This window comes from Zonotrichia leucophrys, chromosome 22, assembly GCF_028769735.1.
Source record: "Zonotrichia leucophrys gambelii isolate GWCS_2022_RI chromosome 22, RI_Zleu_2.0, whole genome shotgun sequence".
Taxonomy (NCBI): domain Eukaryota; kingdom Metazoa; phylum Chordata; class Aves; order Passeriformes; family Passerellidae; genus Zonotrichia; species Zonotrichia leucophrys.
In genome coordinates this window covers 4320736-4342919 of record NC_088191.1, presented here as the reverse complement: position 1 = coordinate 4342919, position 22184 = coordinate 4320736, and the positions used below count along the sequence as shown (strand labels likewise).

At 46.9% G+C, this 22184-nt stretch overlaps 1 protein-coding gene across 1 annotated transcript in view; it reads left to right on the top strand.

Annotated features, from left to right (window-relative positions):
- Window positions 1-22184, top strand: part of LOXL2 (lysyl oxidase like 2) — a 92037-nt gene that overhangs the window by 5605 nt on the left and 64248 nt on the right. Inside the window, exons 2-3 of the mRNA XM_064731154.1 lie at window positions 12260-12671; window positions 20418-20593. Of these exons, the coding sequence (XP_064587224.1) occupies window positions 12314-12671; window positions 20418-20593 (534 nt within the window). The 5' untranslated portion in view covers window positions 12260-12313. The remainder of the gene's footprint in view (window positions 1-12259; window positions 12672-20417; window positions 20594-22184) is intronic.

Here is a 22184-nt window from a genome sequence, read left to right as displayed (position 1 = left end):
GTGGGAGGTTCTCTACCATGGCAGGGATGGGATGGGATGGGATGGGATGGGATGGGATGGGGTTTAAGGTCCCTTCCAGCCCAAACCATTCGAGGATTCTTTGATTTGATTTCCCCATCCCTCTGTGGGTGCTGCAGGCACAGCCCTGGACACTGGGAATGTGCTGGGCAGGAGGGCCTGCAGGGACAGGGAATGGCTTCCAGAGGGCAGGGATGGGTGGGATATTGGGAATTCCTGGCTCAATGGAATTCCCAGAGAAACTGTGGCCATCCATGGCAGTGCCCAAGGCCAGGCTGGAGCAACCTGGGATGGCACAGGTGGCACTGGATGGGCTTTAAGGTCCCTTCCAGCCCAAACCATTCCAGGATTCTTTGATTTGATTTCCCCATCCCTCTGTGGGTGCTGCAGGAACAGCCCTGGACACTGGGAATGTGCTGGGAGGAGGGCCTGGAGGGACAGGGAATGGCTTCCAGAGGGCAGGGATGGGTGGGATATTGGGAATTCCTGGCTCAATGGAATTCCCAGGGAGCTGTGGCTGCCCCTGGATCCCTGGCAGTGCCCAAGGCCAGGCTGGAGGCCCTGGCACACTGGGAGGTGTCCCTGCATGGCAGGGGTGGCACTGGATGGGATTTCAGGTCTTTCCCAACCCAAACCATTCCAGGATTTTCAGATTTAATCAATCAGTGATGACAAGGGATTCCCTCGATCAGGGCATTTTCACAGGGATTTTTCCGCCCCTCTTTGCTCTCTGCCTGCTGCAGTTTCCCCTCCTTGGCTGGCAAACATTCCCAGATGCCCTGGAATGGGCAGCCAAGGTGGGGTCACCATCCCTGGGAATTCCTGGCACACCTGGACGGGGTTTGGGGCTGAACAAGGCGTTGGCCTGGACTGGATGCTCTGAAACCCCATTTTCCAACCTGAACCATTCCATGGCTCCCTGGGCTATTCCAGAGCTCCTTTTCCAACTGGGAATTCTCTGCTCTGATTTTTCCCCTGGCTCAGGAATTTGGGATTTTCTGCCAGTGCCTGGTGCCTCTGATCCCTCCAGGGACCTTTGTGGCTCAGGATTTTAGGAGTGGGATTTGATCCATGGGGATTGAACCCTTGGAGAGCCCCTGCACTCCTGGAGCAGCGGGAGAAGGTATCCAGCATCTCATCCAGGGAATGGTGGGATTTTATTCCCTTTAACGATTCTGGAGAGGCTCCCAGTGGAGAAAAGGCTGGAGGATTCCTCCTGTGGCACTGGGAAAACCTGTTCCCACCCTGAGGAATGCACCTGGGGTGATGGAGCTGGAATTGGGAATCCCTGGGATTCCTGTTCCCAGAGAAATCCTGTTTCCAGCCCCAGGAATGCACCTGGGGTGATGGAGAGTGAAATTAGGAATTCTGGGATTTCCAGGATTCCTGTTCCCACCCTGAGCAATGCACCTGGGGCGATGGAGCTGGAATTGGGAACGCAGGGATTCCTGGGATTCCTGTTCCAAGGGAAATGCTGTTCCCAGAGAAATCTTTTTGCCACCCCGAGGAATGCACCTGGGGTGATGGAGAGTGAAACTGGGGATGCAGATATTCCCAGGATTCCTGAAATTCCTGTTCCCAGAGAAATCCTCTTCCAAGAGAAATTCTGTTCCCAGAGAAATCCTGTTCCCACCCCGAGGAATGCACCTGGGGTGAAGGAGCTGGAATTGGGAATCCCTGGGATTCCTGTTCCCAGAGAAATCCTGTTCCCAGCCCAGGAACGCACCTGGGGTGATGGAACTGGAATTGCAGGGATTCCCAGGATTCCCGGGATTCCTGTTCCAAGGGAAATCCTGTTCCCAGAGAAATCCTGTTCCCACCCTGAGGAATGCACCTGGGGTGATGGAGAGTGAAATTGGGAATGCAGGAATTCCCAGGGTTCCTGTTCCAAGGGAAATCCTGTTCCCACCCCTGAGGAATGCACCTGGGGAGATGGAGCTGGAACTGGGAATGCAGGGATTCCCAGGATTCCTGTTCCAAGGGAAATCCTTTTCCCACCCCCGAGGAATGCACCTGGAGCAATGGAGAGTGAAACTGGGAATTCAGGGATTCCCAGGATTCCTATTTCCACCCCGAGGAATGCACATGGGGTGATAGAGCTGGAACTGGGAATGCAGGGATTGTCGATATTCCTGTTCCCAGAAAAATCCTATTCCCATCCCGACGAATGCACCTGAATGCACCTGGGGCAATGGAGAGTGAAACTGGGAATGCAGGAATTCCCAGGATTCCCGAAACTCCTGTTCCCAGAGTAATCCTGTTCCAAGAGAAATTCTGTTCCCAGAGAAATCCTGTTTCCAGCCCCAGGAATGCACCTGGGGTGAAGGAGCTGGAATTGGGAATGCAGGGATTCCCGGGATTCCTGTTCCAAGGGAAATCCTGTTCCCAGCTAGAGGAATGCACCTGGGGCAAGGAATGCACCTGGGGTGATGGAGAGTGAAATTAGGAATTCTGGGATTTCCAGGATTCCTGTTCCCACCCTGAGGAATGCACCTGGGGTGATGGAGCTGGAATTGGGAATCCCTGGGATTCCTGTTCCCAGAGAAATCCTGTTTCCAGCCCCAGGAATGCACCTGGGGTGATGGAGCTGGAATTGGGGATGCAGGGATTCCCGGGATTCCTGTTCCAAGGGAAATCCTGTTCCTATCCCAAGGAATGCACCTGGGGTGATGGAGCTGGAACTGGGAATGCAGGGATTCCCAGGATTCCTGTTCCAAGGGAAATCCTGTTCTCAGAGAAATCCTGTTCCCAGCCTCAGGAATGCACCTGGGGCAAGGAATGCACCTGGGGTGATGGAGAGTGAAATTAGGAATTCTGGGATTTCCAGGATTCCTGTTCCCACCCTGAGGAATGCACCTGGGGCGATGGAGCTGGAATTGGGGATGCAGGGATTCCTGGGATTCCTGTTCCAAGGGAAATCCTGTTCCCACCCCGAGGAATGCACCTGGGGTGATGGAGATGAAATTGGGAATGCAGGGATTCCTGGGATTCCTGTTCCAAGGGAAATGCTGTTCCCAGAGAAATCCTTTTCCCACCCCGAGGAATGCACCTGGGGTGATGGAGAGTGAAACTGGGGATGCAGGGATTCCCAGGATTCCTGTTTCGCCCCCAAAACACACCTGGGGCGATGGAGAGTGAAATTGGGAATGCAGGGATTCAAGGGATTCCCGGGATTCCTGTTTCCACCCCGCGGAATGCACTTGGGGCAATGGAACGGGGAATTGAGGATGCAGGGATTCCCGGGATTCCCGGTTCCAAGAGGCTGAGCACCAACGGTTCAGAGCCCCGGGGACAATCGGGACAATTGTCCCGGCTCCGGGGGATGCGGAGCGTTGGCTCGGAGGGATGCGGAGCGTTGGCTCGGGGGGATGCGGAGCGTTGGCTCCGGGGGATGCGGAGCGTTGGCTCGGGGGGATGCGGAGCGTTGGCTCGGGGGGATGCGGAGCGTTGGCTCCGGGGGATGCGGAGCGTTGGCTCGGGGGGATGCGGAGCGTTGGCTCGGGGGGATGCGGAGCGTTGGCTCCGGGGGATGCGGAGCGTTGGCTCGGGGGGATGCGGAGCGTTGGCTCGGGGGGATGCGGAGCGTTGGCTCCGGGGGATGCGGAGCGTTGGCTCCGGGGGATGCCGAGCGTTGCTGCCTCCCCGGGCACAAAGGGCTCCCATCCCATTCCAGACTTTCCCTTTGTTGCTGGATGAGGAGGGAGCAGGGCAGTGTCTGGATCTGGGCTCTGTCTGACTGGGGGGACTGGGTGGGATCCAAAAGGGGAATTTTGGGCTGGATTTGGCTCGGGAGATGAGCGGGCTCTGTTACACCTGGGAAAGTGATGGAGAAGGAAAAGCTCAGCATTAGGAGCTTTGGGAGGTCTGTGAAAAGGAGGGAGAAGGATTTGAAATGGGCTCCATGCCAGGACAAGGGGCAGTGGTTTTAAACTGCCGGAGGGCAGGGATGGATGGGATGTTGGGAAGGAATTCCCAGAGCAGCTGTGGCTGCCCCTGGATCCCTGGCAGTGCCCAGGGATGGACACCCTGGGACAGCGGGAGCTGACCCTGCCCATGGCATGGGCATTCAAATCCCTTCCAACCCAAACCATCCCAGGATTCTGTAACAATTCCTGTTGTGGTGTGTTCTTAAGTTTGTCAGTTGCTCCCCCATTTTCTGTATTAAATAGGCGTAAGGTGTCCACTTGGTAGAGGTGGGGCCGATGATTTTTAGAACAGCGCGGCAAATTCCATGGTTTTTCCTCTCCATCCCTGTGCCTCTGTTCCCTTCAGGACCCAGAACTGGAGCCCTGGAAAGGGCTGAGTCAGCAGCCACCAGGTTCATGCCTGGCAGCCTTAAATTACACATTCCTGTGGGGATGGAGCTCAGCTCCCAGCCTGGAATATGGCACAGAGAACCAGGAGAGCTGGAGCATTTCCTGCCTTCTCCACTGGCTCTGCTCGATGGGTTTTTAATGCTCTGACTTGGATTCCTTTGAATGGAGAGACCAAAATATTGCCCTGACGTCAGGGATAAATCTGGAGGTCGTTAGAGGCCGTGAGGGGAGCGCTGAGCCCGACAGGAAGGGAAAATCCAGCCCAGACCAAACCTCCTGCAAACTTCAGCCTGGATTTCTCCTCGGGCAGCTCAGCACGTGCAGCTGCCCCAGACTGGAAGGGAGAAGGTGTCCAAGTGCGGCTGCCAGCAGCAGAGTTGTGGTTTTGCTGGAATATTTTCCATGTTCAGTTGTGTTCCTGTGGTTTCTGGTGCCCCCGTAATGTGTGGGTGCTGCTGGGGCTGTAAATGTTGTTTTGGGTGAGGCTGTGGCTGAGCCATCCCTGAGCATGGAGGGCAGGGAGAGTTCTGGGTACCAGAGCCCTGAAATGCCTTGGAGCTGAGCAGGGAGATTTCAGGAAGAGCAGAATCCAGAGGGATTCCACAGCCACAGTTTGGGATTCCCACAAAAACGGCAGCTCAGGTCCAAGGGGAAACTTGAGGAACTCAGCAGAGCCAGGGAAAGCTCCCAGGGCTCAGCACTGAAATGAGCTCTCAGCTTTTGTCTATCCTGAGGGGGCAGGAGGGAAAATTGGGAATTCTGGCATTTCCAGCATCCCTGGAAATATCCAAGGCCAGGCTGGAGGGGACTCGGAGCACCCAGGATTTCTGTGGAGTGCAGGAGCTGCTGGGCAATTTTCTCTGTTCTCAATCCCCTAAACCAGTCCTGGCCTCGAACCCCAGTGACAAAGGACCTGGATGCTGGGGATCAGAGCCATGGAATGGTTTGGATGGGAAGGGACTTTAAATCCCTTAAATCCCATCTCCTTCCAGCATCCCTGGGTGCTCCGAGCCCCCTCCAGCCTGGCCTTGGATATTTCCAGGGATGCTGGAAATGCCAGAATTCCCAATTTTCCCTCCTGCCCCCTCAGGATAGACAAAGTTGAGAGCTCATTTCAGTGCTGAGCCCTGGGAGCTTTCCCTGGCTCTGCTGAGTTCCTCAAGTTTCCCCTTGGACCTGGGCTGTCATTTTTTGTGGGAATCCCAAACTGTGGCTGCGGAATCCCTCTGGATTCTGCTCTTCCTGGCTTAATCTGAGGAAATTTTCCTGAGCCCCTCACTGAACAGGGGCCGAGGGTTTATTTTGGGGAATGCAGACCCTGTGGAAGTTTTGTCTCCTGGCCTTTGGGATTGGAGGGAGCCCAGTCTAGTGCAGAATTCCCCCAGGATTTTTGCACATGGAATGGGATTTCTGAGTGGTTTTCCAGTGCCTTCCCCCCGAGGAGCCCCTCCTGATGCCACAGCAAAGAAAGGACACGGTGCTGCTCCACCTGAGTGCCCTGAGCCATTTTTCCTAGGGATGGGTGGGAAATGTGCTCCTACAATCTCGTTAGAATTCCTTTTCTCCCAGCCAGAATTCCCTCTGTGGTGCTTTATCCTCTCTCTCCAGGATTTCTCCAGCCCTGTGAGAGTTTCCTCCTTTCCCTGCGCAGGATTTGGATGATCCCTGCGGGTCAGGATCCTGATGATCCCAAATCCCTGAGGAACAGCAGCAAACCCATTTCGGGCTCAGCCAGGCTTTGCCAGGAGTGAAAATTCCCCCTGCTGGATCTGCTCTAATCCCAATTAGCGTCTCCCAGGCTAATCTCGGTCCCAATTAAAGCACCCTGGAGCTGTGCCGTGACCTCGCCCTCCCTCGCAGCTGCTCCCGAGGTCTCTCAGGGCCGGGATTCTTGGAGAGGCTCCGGCACCTGGCAGGGCTCGGCTCATTAACACCTCCGCAGGCGCCGGGCCATCCCAGCCCTCCTGCCCCAAATTGTTGTGTCTTTTGGCTCCGGTCCTCCCTGAAACGGCTGCAGAGCTCGGGTTTGGGCAGGGAAGGGGAGTTCAGAGCTTGGGGCTGTTCCCTGATCCCGAGGGATCCCCGAAAGCGGGGCTGACACGGGTTCCTGTTTGCCTTGGCGCGGGGCAGGCTCCGGGCTCTTGGCTGAGCCTTTTCTGCTCGCAAATATTCGGGTCTGGTTGGCATTCTTCTCGCAAATATTCGGGTTTGGTTGACATTCTCTTCTCAAATATTCAGATTTAGCTGACATTCTCCTCGCAAATATTCGGGTTTCATTGACATTCTCCTCGCAAATATTCGGGTTTGGTTGACATTCTCCTCTCAAATATTCGGGTTTGGTTGACATTCTCCTCTCAAATATTCGGGTTTGGTTGACATTCTGCTCTCAAATATTCGGGTCTGGTTGGCATTCTTCTCGCAAATATTCAGATTTGGTTGACATTCTCCTCGCAAATATTCGAGTTTAGTTGACATTTAGTCAACATTCTCCTCTCAAATATTCGGGTTTAGTTGACATTCTCCTCTCAAATATTCAGATTTGGTTGACATTCTCCTCTCAAATATTCGGGTTTAGTTGACATTCTCCTCTCCCATATTCAGATTTGGTTGACATTCTCCTCTCAAATATTCAGATTTGGTTGACATTCTGCTCTCAAATATTCGGGTTTGGTTGACATTCTCCTCTCAAATATTCGGGTTTGGTTGACATTCTCCTCTCAAATATTTGGGTTTGGTTGACATTCTCCTCTCAAATATTCGGGTTTGGTTGACATTCTCCTCTCAAATATTTGGGTTTGGTTGACATTCTCCTCTCAAATATTTGGGTTTGGTTGACATTCTCCTCTCAAATATTCGGGTTTAGTCGACATTCTCCTCTCAAATATTTGGGTTCGGTTGACATTCTCCTCTCAAATATTCGGGTTTAGTTGACATTCTCCTCTCAAATATTCAGATTTGGTTGACATTCTGCTCTCAAATATTCGGGTTTAGTCGACATTCTCCTTTCAAATATTCGGGTTTAGTCGACATTCTCCTCTCAAATATTTGGGTTTGGTTGACATTCTCCTCTCAAATATTTGGGTTTGGTTGACATTCTCCTCTCAAATATTCAGATTTGGTTGACATTCTACTCTCAAATATTCGGGTTTGGTTGACATTCTCCTCTCAAATATTCAGATTTGGTTGACATTCTCCTCTCAAATATTCGGGTTTAGTCAACATTCTCCTCTCAAATATTCGTGTTCAGTTGACATTCTCCTCACAAATATTCAGGTTTAGTTGACATTCTCTTCTCAAATATTCGGGTTTAGTTGACATTCTCCTCTCAAATATTCAGATTTGGTTGACATTCTCCTCTCAAATATTTGGGTTTGGTTGACATTCTCCTCTCAAATATTCGGGTTTAGTTGACATTCTCCTCTCACATATTCAGATTTGGTTGACATTCTCCTCTCAAATATTCGGGTTTGGTTGACATTCTCCTCTCACATATTCAGATTTGGTTGACATTCTCCTCTCAAATATTCGGGTTTGGTTGACATTCTCCTCTCAAATATTCGGGTTTAGCTGACATTCTCCTCAAATATTCGGGTTTAGTCAACATTCTTCTCTCAAATATTAGGATTCAGTTGACATTGAGCTTTCTGGAGGCTCAGAAATAACTGAAATAATGACAGCAAACCCAATTTATCCATGATAATTTCAGGAGTGCTATCACCTCCCCCTCATTGATGGGTTTGTCTGTCCAAGCCCACCATTATTGTATTTTTGGGGTGCTCCGTGGCAGGCAGGAATGCTGAATCTGACCCCATGTTCTCAGAAGGGTAATTTATTATTTTATATACTATATTATACTAAAGAATGCTATACTATACTGAAGAATAGGATACTTACAGAAGGCTAAAAAGATAATAATGAAAACTTGTGACTCTTTCCAGAGTCCTGTCACAGCTTGGCTGAGCAAATTCCTAGAGGGGAATTCGTTCATGTTCTGGTCAAGATGCTGAAGTGCTGCCTTATCTCTGACAGCTGCAGGGTTTGACTGGGAGGTTGCTCCACTCTTTATCTTCTTCTTCCTTCCCAAATTTCCCTCGCGTGGCTGCAGGACCATCCAGATGCTCCCAGAAATAGAAATATAAATATTTATAAACAGAGCCCAGCGTTCTCAGTGCGTGGGACAGCCCTGGGAAAGCTTTAATGACCCTTTAGAAACCCAATAATGACCCTTTCTAAACCCAATAATGACCCTTTAGAAACCCAATAATGACCCTTTCTAAACCCAATAATGACCCTTTCTAAACCCAATAATGACTCTTTAGAAACCCCAATAATGACCCTTCCTAAACCCAAATAATGACCCTTTCTGTACCCTGGGAGTTTAACCCTTAACTCCCCCAATCTGGGAGTTTGGGGCTAAATCAGCCTCCTCAGCTGAATTTTTCAGGAGAGCTTCTGCAGCCCAATTTTGTTTCCGAGGAGGGTTTGATGAGGGTTTAAAAATGCTTTAAAAATGCTTTGAAAAGCAAGGAACAGCAGCCACTGAGGCTGATCAATACAGCTGTTTATGGATGGAGCAGATCATTACAGATGTTGTTTAGGGGTGGAGCAGATCAAACCAGATGTTTTGGGATGGAGCAGATCCAGACAGATGTTTGGGGATGGCACAGATCAATACCAATGTTGTTTAGGGGTGGAGCAGATCAAGACAGTTGTTGAGGGATGGAACAAATCGAGACAGATGTTTGGAGATGGAAGAGATAAATACAGATATCTAAGGATTGAGCAGATCCAGACAGATGTTTAGGGATGGAGCAAATCAATGCAGATGTTTGGGGATGGCACAGATCAGCACAGATGTTGTTGAGGGATGGAACAAACCAAGACAGATGTTTAGGGATGGAACAAATCAAGACAGATGTTTAGGGATGGAACAAACCAAGACAGATGTTTAGGGGTGGAGCAGATCAATGCAGATGTTTGGGGATGGAGCAGATCAAACCAGATGTTTAAAAATGAAACCTGAAGCTGCCCAGCTTTTCCTGCAGCGCTCGAGGCTCTGCTGAGGTGAAACTGCTCCCCTCTGGAGTTTGGACTGACAATTCCCACCCGTCCTTCCCTGCTGACATCCATGAGGATCCCTGGAATTTTCTCTCCATCCATGAACATCTCCCTGCCCTGTTTGTCCCCTGGGCTGAACCCACCCCGTACCCACTCAAACATCTCCAGAGCTTGTTCAGAGCCTGGTGCTGCTGGGCTTGGGATCAGGGCTGATGGCTGGGACCAGTCCAGCTACTGGAGCTCCTGGATCGGGGATTCTGGATCGCTGGGGCTCCTGGATCTCCTGGATCTCAGATCCTGGATCCCTCTGGATCTCCTGGATCCAGAATAGTGAATCCCTCTGGAGATCCTGGATCCCTCTGGAGATCCTGGATCCAGGATTCTGGATCACTCTGGAACTCCTGGATCCAGGATTCTGGATCACTCTGGATCTCTTAGATTTGGGATTCTGGATCCCTCTGGAATTTCTGGATCTGAGATCCTGGATCCCTATGCATCTCCTGGATCCAGGGTTCTGGATCCCTCTGGATCTCCTGGATCCAGGGTTCTGGATCACTCTGGATCTCCTAGATTTGGGATCCTGGATCCCTCTGGATCTCATGGATCCTGCTGGAGCTCCTAGATCTGGGATCCTGGATCCCTCTGGAGCTTCTGGATCCAGGATTCTGGATCACTCTGGAACTCCTGGATCCCTCTGGAGCTCCTGGATCTGGAATTCTGGATCACTCTGGAGTTCCTGGATCCCTCTGGATCTCCTGGATCCAGGATTCTGGATCACTCTGGAGCTCCTGGATCCAGGATCTCTCTGATCCTGCCCTGCCAGCTCCATTCCCGTTGGACAATCCCCTCTCCTCGCTGCCAGAGGGAGCAGCAGCTGCATTTCCCTCCTCCCATCCCCTCCAGCCCTGCCCAGGCTGGGGCAGGACCTGATTTTATTCCTCTCTCTCAGCCTCACCTCCTGACCTACAATAAAATTGGCTCCTGGAAACCCAATGTTTGTTTTCCAAGATTTTTTTCCCCCCTCATTTTCCCGCCCCATCCTGATTTATGAGATCTGTTGGAAAACCTCCTCTGGCTTTTCCTGTTTCCCTCCAATCCTGGGCTCTAATCTCCGAGCTGCTGTTTCATTTCTCCCTTCCTTGGCAAAATCCTTTTCATTCCAGCAGGAATCTCCATCCCTGCTTAACCCACAGGGAAACTGAGGCACGGCCCTGGAAATGTCCTGGAATTCTCATCCATGTCCTCCTCAGCTTTAAAGGCTGTTCATGGATTTTGTAGCTTTATTTGAGGATGGGATTTTTCTGGGAATATTTTTGTTTTTAGGGACAGACCAGATTTAGCTGAAATTTCGGAGAATTTTAGTTCCTAGACATCTCCTTTGGAGCCAAATCCTTCCCCTTTCTCCTTCCCCTCCGGTGGCTGCCAGGAGCCAGCGGAGCTCCCAAGGTCTGGGGAGGTTTTTCCCGCTGAGCTCTGGCATTGCTTCACTTGGGAATGATGGAATCCTCATCCCCACGTGTCCGGCCTGACCCTCCACGTGCCTGGGCGCCAGTGGGGAGCAGGAAAAGGCCAGGATTTCACAGGATTCCACTCCTGGATGGAATTCCTCTCATGAGTCACGAGAATTTGTCTCCTCCTACCTTAAATTGCGCTCGTGGAGCACTTGGATGCCAACAAATCCACATCCAGACTTACAACCAAAACCTGGAGATGTTTTCCACTATTCCAAGGTCATCCAAGGCTCCTGCCAAGTGTCTGGTGATGTTTTGAGTTTCTGCAGATGGAACCAGGCGTGCAGGAACAGAAATAAATCTTTTATCCTGTTGGGAACCCAGAGTTTGGGATAAATCCCTCACTGCTGGCCTCGAGATTTCCTCACCCTCCTGCTTTTCCACTGCTCCTGATGGGTCTGGGTTCTCCATGGGGAGAAAAAAGGGTTCAGTTCTGTCCTGGCAGGATTTGGGTGAAGTTTTCCTGCTGGATTTCTGGAGGAAAACAGGAAAATCATTTGCTACACCACCCAACACAGAGAATTTTACCTGGGGAAAATGGATTTTTGGGGTGAAATGATGTGGCAAGTTGATCTAAACTTATAAATGGGAGAGGTTTCAGTTTGTTTGTCCCACCCCACAATAAATAATTGAGCTGACTTTGGTTTTTTTTTACAGGTGGGATTGGAGGTAATCCCAATTGCCAAGATAATAATGGAAATAATAATTAATAATAGAAATAATTATTAAAAATAGAAATAATAGAAACAATTTAAATAATAATATAATAAAGTAATAATATAATCTAATAGAATAATATATCATAATATATATTATTATATATTTGTATATTATAAACAATAATATATAGTATATAGTATATACTATAGGATATACTATATATACTATATACTATAGGATATACTATATATACTATATACTATAGCATACATACTGTATACTGTATACTGTATAATATATAATATATAATATATAATATATAATATATAATATATAATATATAATATATAGTAAGATAATATAATAATAAAATATAATAATTGATAAATAAAAATTATAAATAATAAGCAATAAAATAAATAAAAATACATAGAAATAAATAATGATGAAATCATATGAATAATATAATTATATAAACCATATCAATTTTGTATCATTACAAACTTTAATTAAAACCTGATTTTCATAATAATGAAGAAATAAAAATAAAATAAGGAATAATAAGCAATAAAATAAGTAATAACATATATATATAAATAAATAAATAATGATGAATTAATATAAATAATATAATTACATATATCATATCAATTTTGTATCATTACAAACTTTAATTAAAATCTGATTTTCCTCCAGCACAGCCCTGCCTGCACCGCCTGGCTCTGCCTCTGAGGACTGTGAGCACTGGAAATGGGAAGATCCCGAGTTTTTCCCTCCAACCCCTGCGTGCTGCTGCTGCTGCTGCTGCTGGCGGGGCTGAGCTGTGCCCAGTACGAGGCCTGGCCGTACCTGCCCGGCTACCCCGAGCCCCCCGCCCAGGTGTTCCAGCCGCCCCAGAGAGCCCCGAACGTGCCCAAAATCCAGCTGAGGCTGGCGGGGCAGAAGAGGAAGCACAACGAGGGCAGGGTGGAGGTGTTCTACAGCGGAGAGTGGGGCACCGTGTGCGACGACGACTTCTCCATCCACGCCGCCAACGTGGTGTGCCGGGAGCTGGGCTACGTGGAGGCCGTGTCCTGGCTGCCCAGCTCCAAGTACGGGAAAGGAGAAGGTGAGGAGATCTTGGAGCGCTGTGGGGAATGTTTCCATCTCCCAGTAATCCCTGATTTTTGGTATTGATCATCAATGATCATTGATGGTTTTTAGTGTTGGTTTCTCATGCTCTGCTCTGAGAGGTAAAAAATGTGTTAAAGTGTTGGAAAGCATCCAAAGGATGGACACAGGGATGGTGAAGGGCCTGGAGCAGCTGAGGGACCTTGGATTGGGATGCCAGGGCATTGGGAGGAATGTTTCCAGCTCCCAAAAATCCCTAATTTCAGTTTAATTTATGGTTTTTGGGTGTTTCTCTCTTGTGCTGGGAGCTGGGCTACGTGGAGGCCGTGTCCTGGCTGCCCAGCTCCAAGTATGGGAAAGGAGAAGGTGAGGAGATCTTGGAGCACTGTGGGGAATGTTTCCAGCTCCCAAAAATCCCTGATTTCGGTTTAATGGATGGTTTTTGGGTGTTTCTCTCTTGGGAGCTGGGCTATGTGGAGGCCGTGTCCTGGCTGCCCAGCTCCAAGTATGGGAAAGGAGAAGGTGAGGGGGTCTTGGAGCGCTGTGGGGAATGTTTCCAGCTCCCAAAAATCCTTAATTTCAATTTAATTTATGGTTTTGGGGTGTTTCTCTCTTGGAGGCCGTGTCCTGGCTGCCCAGCTCCAAGTACGGGAAAGGAGAAGGTGAGGGGATCTTGGAGCGCTGTGGGGAATGCTTCCAGCTCCCAAAAATCCCTAATTTTTGGTATTGATCATCAATGATCAGTCTCATCGATGGTTTTTATTGTTGGTTTCTCATGCTCTGCTCTGAGAGGTAAAAAATGTGTTAAAGTGTTGGAAAGCATCCAAAGGATGGACACAGGGATGGTGAAGGGCCTGGAGCAGCTGAGGGACCTTGGATTGGGATGCCAGGGCATTGGGAGGAATGTTTCCAGCTCCCAATAATCCCTAATTTCAGTCTCATTGATGGTTTTTGGGTGTTTCTCTCTCATGCTGGGAGCTGGGCTATGTGGAGGCCGTGTCCTGGCTGCCCAGCTCCAAGTATGGGAAAGGAGAAGGTGAGGGGATCTTGGAGCAGGGAAAGGGCCTTTCCATCTCCCAATAATCCCTAATTTCAGTCTTATTGATGGTTTTGGGGTGTTTCTCTCTTGGAGGCCGTGTCCTGGCTGCCCAGCTCCGAGTATGGAAAAGGAGAAGGTGAGGAGAACTTGGAGCACTGTGGGGAATGTTTCCAGCTCCCAAAAATCCTTAATTTCAGTTTAATTTATGGGTTTTGGGTGTTTCTGTCTCGTGCTGGGAGCTGGGCTATGTGGAGGCCGTGTCCTGGCTGCCCAGCTCCGAGTATGGAAAAGGAGAAGGTGAGAGGATCTTGGAGCACTGTGGGGGATGTTTCCAGCTTCCAAAAATCCCTGATTTAGGTTTAATGGATGGGTTTTGGGTGTTTCTCTCTCGTGCTGGGAGCTGGGCTATGTGGAGGCCATGTCCTGGCTGCCCAGCTCCAAACAAAGGGAAGGTGAGGTGATCTCAGCGGAAAGGGGCACCTTTCCAATTCTCCATCAACCCGCTACACTTTTTGGTTTGGGGAGCTCTTTGGAGGCCGTGTCCTGGCTGCCCAGCTCCAAGTACGGAAAGGAGAAGGTGAGAGGACTTGGAGCACTGTGGGGAATGTTTCACTATAATTATTTTGTTTAATTTATGATGGTTTTAGTGTGTTTCTCTCTCTGGACTGGAGTAAATGTGTAAAGTTGAAGCACAAGGATGGGCACTGGTGAGTCGTAACGGCAAAGGAGCAGCTGAGGAGATTTGGATGCAGGGATAGGGCCTTTCCATCTCCCAATAATCCCTAATTTCAGTCTATTGATGGTTTTGGGGTGTTTCTCTCTTTGGGAGCTGGGCTACATGGAGGCCATGTCCTGGCTGCCCAGCTCCAGTACGGCAAAGGAGAAGGTGAGGGATCTTGGAGCACTGTGGAGAATGCTTCCAGCTTCCAAAAATCCTATTTCATTTAATGATGGTTTTGGGTGTTTCTCTCTTGAGCTTGGAGGCCGTGTCCTGGCTGCCCAGCTCCAAGTACGGGAAGGGAGAAGGTGAGGAGATCTTGGAGCAGGGAAAGGGCCTTTCCATCTCCCAATAATCCCTAATTTCAGTCTTATGGATGGTTTTGGGGTGTTTCTCTCTTGGAGGCCGTGTCCTGGCTGCCCAGCTCCAAGTATGGGAAAGGAGAAGGTGAGAGGATCTTGGAGCACTGTGGGGAATGTTTCCAGCTCCCAAAAATCCTTAATTTCAATTTAATTTATGGGTTTTGGGTGTTTCTGTCTCGTGCCGGGAGCTGGGCTACGTGGAGGCCGTGTCCTGGCTGCCCAGCTCCAAGTACGGGAAAGGAGAAGGTGAGGAGATCTTGGAAAAGGCCGAGGGTCTTTCCATCTCCCAATAATCCCCAATTTCACTTTAATTGATGGTTTTGAGGGTTGGTTTTTTGTACTCTGCTCTGCAAGGTAAAAAAATGAGTGAAGTGTTGGAAACATCCAAAGGATGGGCCCAGGGATGGTGAAGGGCCTGGGGCAGCTGAAGGACCTTGGATTGGGATTTCAGGGCCTTCCCAGTTCCCCATAATCCCTAATTTCAGTTTAATTGGTGATTTTCAATGTTCCTTTCTCATGCTCTGCCGTGTGAGGTAAAAAATGTGTGAAATTATTGGAAAGTATCCAAAGGATGGACCCGGGGATGGGGAAGGGCCTGGAGCAGCTGAGGGACCTTGGATTGGGATCCCAGGGAATTGGGGGAGCCTCTCCAGCTCCCAAAAATCCCTGATTTCAGTTTTCCACATCCTTTCTCATCCTCTGAACCTTGCATCTGGTGGAAATGTGGAAAATCCCACCTGAATCCCAAATATCTGCTGGGCAAACCCTTGGAAATGAGAATGTTTGTTTGTGACAGCTGGGAATTCCTGAAATCACCAAATTTGTGAGGGAAAACTCCAAAATAATCCAAGAATAACAACAGATCTGTGTCATAACGGGCACCCCATGGGATTGCTCGGGATTTATTGGGATTTGGGATTGAATCTTGTCCTGCTGAGGATTTTTCCTGCCCTCCCTGGAGCCTGGTGGATCCCACAGGGACAAAATTCCACTCAGGAGGCCGCAGGTGCTGTTTGGGTGGATTTGAGCAGTTTCTGAGTGCTCACACCTATAAATGTCCCATAAAAGAGCGAGTGGGGCCTGAGGGAAATTGCAAACCTGGAATGTGCTCCCAAAGTTGTGGATTTTGGCTCCGGAGGCAGAGCAGGAGATTTCCAAGTGAGGAAGAGGCCGTGACATTGGAAAACAAACCGGGCTGGCCATGGGGTTACATGAGAGGGAGAATTCCCAGGGAAATCCCAAATCCGGGGTCTGGGGGGCTCTTCCCATTCTGGTTCTGAGGGGCCTGATTTCTGTATTAATTTATTATTTTAATATTTTAAACAAACTTAAATGCATTAACCTAATATATTATCTATAACATCATTAAATTATAATTTTATTATTAATTTAATATAATATTAATTTAATTAATTAAATTTATTTTATTTGAATATTATTATTAGTTTAATATATTAATTCAATATTGATTAAATTTATTAATTTAATTTTCCCATATGGATAAAGGATGGGAAAAGCCATTGGGTCAGAGCTTTTCCCAACATGACAACTTTCCTTTGGTCTTAAAATTTAATTAAATTAATAATTTAAAAGTCAAAATGTAAAGTTAATTAATTCAGTTAAAGGATAATGCTTTTTTATTTTGGTATTTAATGAGGATTCTCATGGTGCAGCATTTTGCCAGGGTGGAGCACCCTGAAATGTACACTCACAATAGATCATGAATAGAATTTTACAGACTTTGCAAATTAGGATATTTAACAAAAATGTCTTAATGAGAGACTAGAATGAATAGCCTGATATTATTTTATTTCAATTTTTAAAATTTATTTTATTTTTATTGTATTTTTATTGTCTTGGATGGGTTTAATCTTAGTTTATAGGATGTATTTTAGAGGGATCTTTGGTTTTTTTGGGTGGTGTGGGGTTTATCTGCCTCTAACTGTGAGGCTTTTGGGATGTTTGGGTTTTTGGTTTAACAGAATGTCAGGATTATGTGACGTTATCAGACTGAAGGAATTACAAGTGTGCATGCTAAGAGCACTGAGAATACATAAAAGGTGCATAAAAGAAAAGGCAAAAATTCATCATGGCATCAAACCCATCGATCCTTTATTCACTTTGATTTTCACACCTTGAATTTTCCCACTGAGAATTTTCATCACTGATCCCTGGAGCAGCACAGGCTGGAGGTGGATTTTTATTCCCAAATGGATAAAGGACGGGAAAATCCATGGGCCAGAGCTTTTCCCAATCTATCAATCCTTGAGGTGCCATTTTACTTTCACGCCACGATTTCACATCTTGATTTTCTCACCAAGAATGAGACCCAGCACTTCCCTGGCTTCCAGATTCAGGGAACCCAGCCCAGATTCCTCCTCTTGGAATCTCAGTTGTGTTTTCCTCCTTTTGCAGGGAAAATCTGCCTGCTTGAAAATCATGCACTGCTTGAGGTTCTGCTTCATTCACCTTGATTTTCACATCTTGATTTTTCCCACTGAGAATTTTCATCACTGATCCCTGTGATGGATCTGATCACTGTGCTGGAGCAGCACAGGCTGGAGGTGGATTTTTATTCCCAAATGGATAAAGGATGGGAAAACCCATGGGCCAGATCCTTTCCCAATCACATCTGAATTTTCTCACCAAGAATGAGACCCAGCACCTCCCTGGCTTCCAGGTTCAGGGAATCCAGCCCAGATTCCTTCTCTTGGAATCTCACCTGTCATTTTTCCTATTCCAGGAAAAATCTGGCCAGACAACATGCGCTGCTTAAGGTGCTGCTTCATTCGCCTTGATTTTCACACCTTGATTTTCACATCTTGATTTTTCCCACTGAGAATTTTCATCATTGATCCCTGTGATGGATCTGATCACTGTGCTGGAGCAGCACAGGCTGGAGGTGGATTTTTATTCCCAAATGGATAAAGGATGGGAAAGCCCATGGACCAGAGCTTTTCCCAATCCATCAATCCTTGAGGTGCTGCTTTATTTTCACACCACGATTGCACATCTTGATTTTCACACTGTGAGAACCAAGTGCCTCCCTGGCTTCCAGGTTCAGGGAATCCAGCCCAGATTCCTCATGTTGGAATCTCACCTGTCATTTTTCCTATTCCAGGAAAAATCTGGCCAGACAACGTGCACTGCTTGAGGTTCTGCTTCATTCACCTTGATTTTCACACCTTGAATTTTCCCACTGAGAATTTTCATCACTGATCCCTGGAACAGCACAGGCTGGAGGTGGATTTTTATTCCCAAATGGATAAAGGATGGGAAAACCCATGGGCCTGAGCTTTTCCCAATCCATCAATCCTTGAGGTGCCGCTTTATTTTCACACCACGATTGCACATCTTGATTTTCACACCAAGAATGAGACCCAGCACCTCCCTGGCTTCCAGGTTCAGGGAATCCAGCCCAGTTCCTCCTGTTGGAATCTCAGTTGTGTTTTCCTCCTATTCCAGGGAAAATCTGGCTGCTTGAAAATCATGCACTGCTTGAGGTTCTGCTTCATTCACCTTGATTTTCACATCTTGATTTTTCCCACTGAGAATTTTCATCACTGATCCCTGTGATGGATCTGATCACTGTGCTGGAGCAGCACAGGCTGGAGGTGGATTTTTATTCCCAAATGGATAAAGGACGGGAAAATCCATGGGCCTGAGCTTTTCCCAATCCATCAATCCTTGAGGTGCTGCTTTATTTTCACACCATGATTTCACATCTTGATTTTCACACCGTGACAACCAAGTGCCTCCCTGGCTTCCAGGTTCAGTGAATCCAGCCCAGATTCCTCCTGTTGGAATCTCAGCTGTGTTTTCCTCCTTTTCCAGGGAAAATCTGGCCAGACAACATGCACTGCTTGAGGTGCTGCTTCATTCGTCTTGATTTTCACACCTTGAATTTTCACACTGAGAATTTTCATCACTGATCCCTGGAACAGCACAGGCTGGAGGTGAAATTTTATTCCCAAATGGAAAGGACGGGAAAACCCATGGGCCAGATCCTTTCCCAATCCATCAGTCCTGAAGGTGCCGCTTTATTTTCACACCACGATTGCACATCTTGATTTTCACACCAAGAATGAGACCCAGCACCTCCCTGGCTTCCAGGTTCAGGGAACCCAGCCCAGATTCCTCCTGTTGGAATCTCACCTGTGATTTTTCCTATTCCAGGAAAAATCTGGCCAGACAACATGCACTGCTTGAGGTGCCGCTTCATTCGCCTTGATTTTCACACCTTGAATTTTCACACTGAGAATTTTCATCACTGATCCCTGTGATGGATCTGATCACTGTGCTGGAGCAGCACAGGCTGGAGGTGGATTTTTATTCCCAAATGGATAAAGGATGGGAAAACCCATGGGCCTGAGCTTTTCCCAATCCATCAATCCTTGAGATGCCGTTTTATTTTCACACCAAGATTTCACATCTTGATTTTCACACTGTGAGAACCAAGTGCCTCCCTGGCTTCCAGATTCAGGGAACCCAGCCCAGATTCCTCCTCTTGGAATCTCAGCTGTGTTTTCCTCCTTTTGCAGGGAAAATCTGGCTGCTTGAAAATCATGCACTGCTTGAGGTTCTGCTTCATTCACCTTGATTTTCACATCTTGATTTTTCCCACTGAGAATTTTCATCACTGATCCCTGTGATGGATCTGATCACTGTGCTGGAGCAGCACAGGCTGGAGGCGGATTTTTATTCCCAAAGGGATAAAGGATGGGAAAATCCATAGGCCAGATGCTTTCCCAATCTATCAATCCTTGAGGTGCCATTTTACTTTCACGCCACGATTTCACATCTTGATTTTCTCACCAAGAATGAGACCCAGCACTTCCCTGGCTTCCAGATTCAGGGAACCCAGCCCAGATTCCTCCTGTTGGAATCTCAGCTGTGTTTTCCCCCTTTTCCAGGGAAAATCTGGCCAGACAACATGCACTGCTTGAGGTTCTGCTTCATTCACCTTGATTTTCACATCTTGATTTTTCCCACTGAGAATTTTCATCACTGATCCCTGTGATGGATCTGATCACTGTGCTGGAGCAGCACAGGCTGGAGGTGGATTTTTATTCCCAAATGGATAAAGGATGGGAAAACCCATGGGCCAGATCCTTTCCCAATCCATCAATCCTTGAGGTGCTGTTTTACTTTCACACCACGATTTCACATCTCAATTTTCTCACCAAGAATGAGACCCAGCACCTCCCTGGCTTCCAGATTCAGGGAACCCAGCCCAGATTCCTCCTCTTGGAATCTCACCTGTGATTTTTCCTATTCCAGGAAAAATCTGGCCAGACAACGTGCACTGCTTGAGGTGCTGCTTCATTCACCTTGATTTTCACACCTTGATTTTTCCCACTGAGAGTTTTCATCACTGATCCCCAGGGCAGCACAGGCTGGAGGTGGATTTTTATTCCCAAATGGATAAAGGACGGGAAAGCCCATGGGCCTGAGCTTTTCCCAATCCATCAATCCTTGAGGTGCTGCTTTATTTTCACACCACGATTTCACATCTCAATTTTCTCACCAAGAATGAGACCCAGCACCTCCCTGGCTTCCAGGTTCAGGGAATCCAGCCCAGATTCCTCCTGTTGGAATCTCAGCTGTGTTTTCCCCCTTTTCCAGGGAAAATCTGGCTGGACAACGTGCACTGCACGGGCAAGGAGAGCAGCCTGGCCGCCTGCGGCTCCAACGGCTGGGGCGTGAGCGACTGCAAACACACCGAGGACGTGGGCGTGGTGTGCAGCGAGAAGAGGATCCCGGGATTCAAGTTCGACAACTCCCTGATCAACCAAATTGAGGTAATTGGGGTCAGAATTATGATCCAGATTGTCCTGAGGTTGGGAGTGATGGAAATTGTTGATTTATCACATGTTTATCCTGCATGTTTGTTCATATTATCGATTTATCCCCATGTTTATCACATATTTATTCATATTATCAATTTATCCCATATTTATTCCCATTATCAGCTTATCCTATATTTATTCACCTTACCAATTTATCCTACGTTTATTCACATTATCAACTTATCCCATATTTGTACCACATTATCAATTTATCCCCTATTTATCCCACCTGTTTATTCACATTACCAAGTTATCTCATATATATTCCCATTATCAATTTATGTCATGCTTATCCCACATTATCAGTTTATCCCATATTTATCCCACAAATTTATTCCCATTATTAATTCATCCCATATTAATTCCCATTATCAATTTGTCCCATATTTATTCCCATTATCAATTTATCTAATGTTTATCCCTCATTATCAGTTTATCTGATATTTATCCCACATTATCAATTTATCCCTTTTTTATCCCATCTGTTTCTTCACATTATCAACTTATCCCATATTTATTCCCATTATCAATTTACCTCATGTTTATCCCACCCATTTATTCACATTATCTATCTATCCCATATTAATTCCCATTGTCAATTTATCCCATATTTATCCCACATATTTATTCCCATTATCTATTTATCCCACATTATCAATTCGTCCCATATTTATTCCCATTATCAATTTGTCACATGTTTATCCCACCTATTTATTCCCATTATCAATTTTTCCCATATTTATTCCCATTATCAATTTTTCCCATATTCCTTCCACGTGTTTATTCCCATTACCTATTTATCCCACATTATCAATTTATCCTCTATTTATCCCACCTATTTATTCATGTTATCCATTTATCCCATATTAATTTCCGTTATCAATTTTTCCAATATTTATCCCACACTATCAATTTGTTCCATATTTATCCCACCTATTTATTCACATTATCAATTTATCCTATATTTAGTCTCATTATCAATTTATCTCATGTTTTTCCTACATTATCAGTTTATCCTATATTTATCCCACATTATCCATTTATCCCATATTAATTTCCATTATCAGTTAATCCCATATTTATCACACCTATTTATTCCCATTATCAATTTATCCTATATTAATTCCCATTATGAATTTATCTCATGTTTATCCCATATTTATTCACATGATCAATTTATCCCATATTGATCTTATCTCTGGGGTTAAAATTTGGCTGCTCCTGGCTGGGCTGGAGAGACAAAATTCAGGTTCCAATTTCAGAAATTCAGATAAACAATAAGAATTTGAAACTTTTTACTATAAATTATTCCGGTTCCTCATACAATTTTTCAAAATTGAAACTTGTTCTGTTAATATTTCAAAGAATGAATTTAAAGAGACAAAATCTGTGTTGTGCTGACAGAACTTCCTGAATTTTTTAGTTCTAATGGACAAAAATCCTGAATTTTCTCTCCTCTTTTACCACTGGGACCAGTTTGGAGCTCTCTGGGCTAATGGGGGCAGTGGGAAGGTTTGGATTTGGGGTGGAATAATTCCTGTTT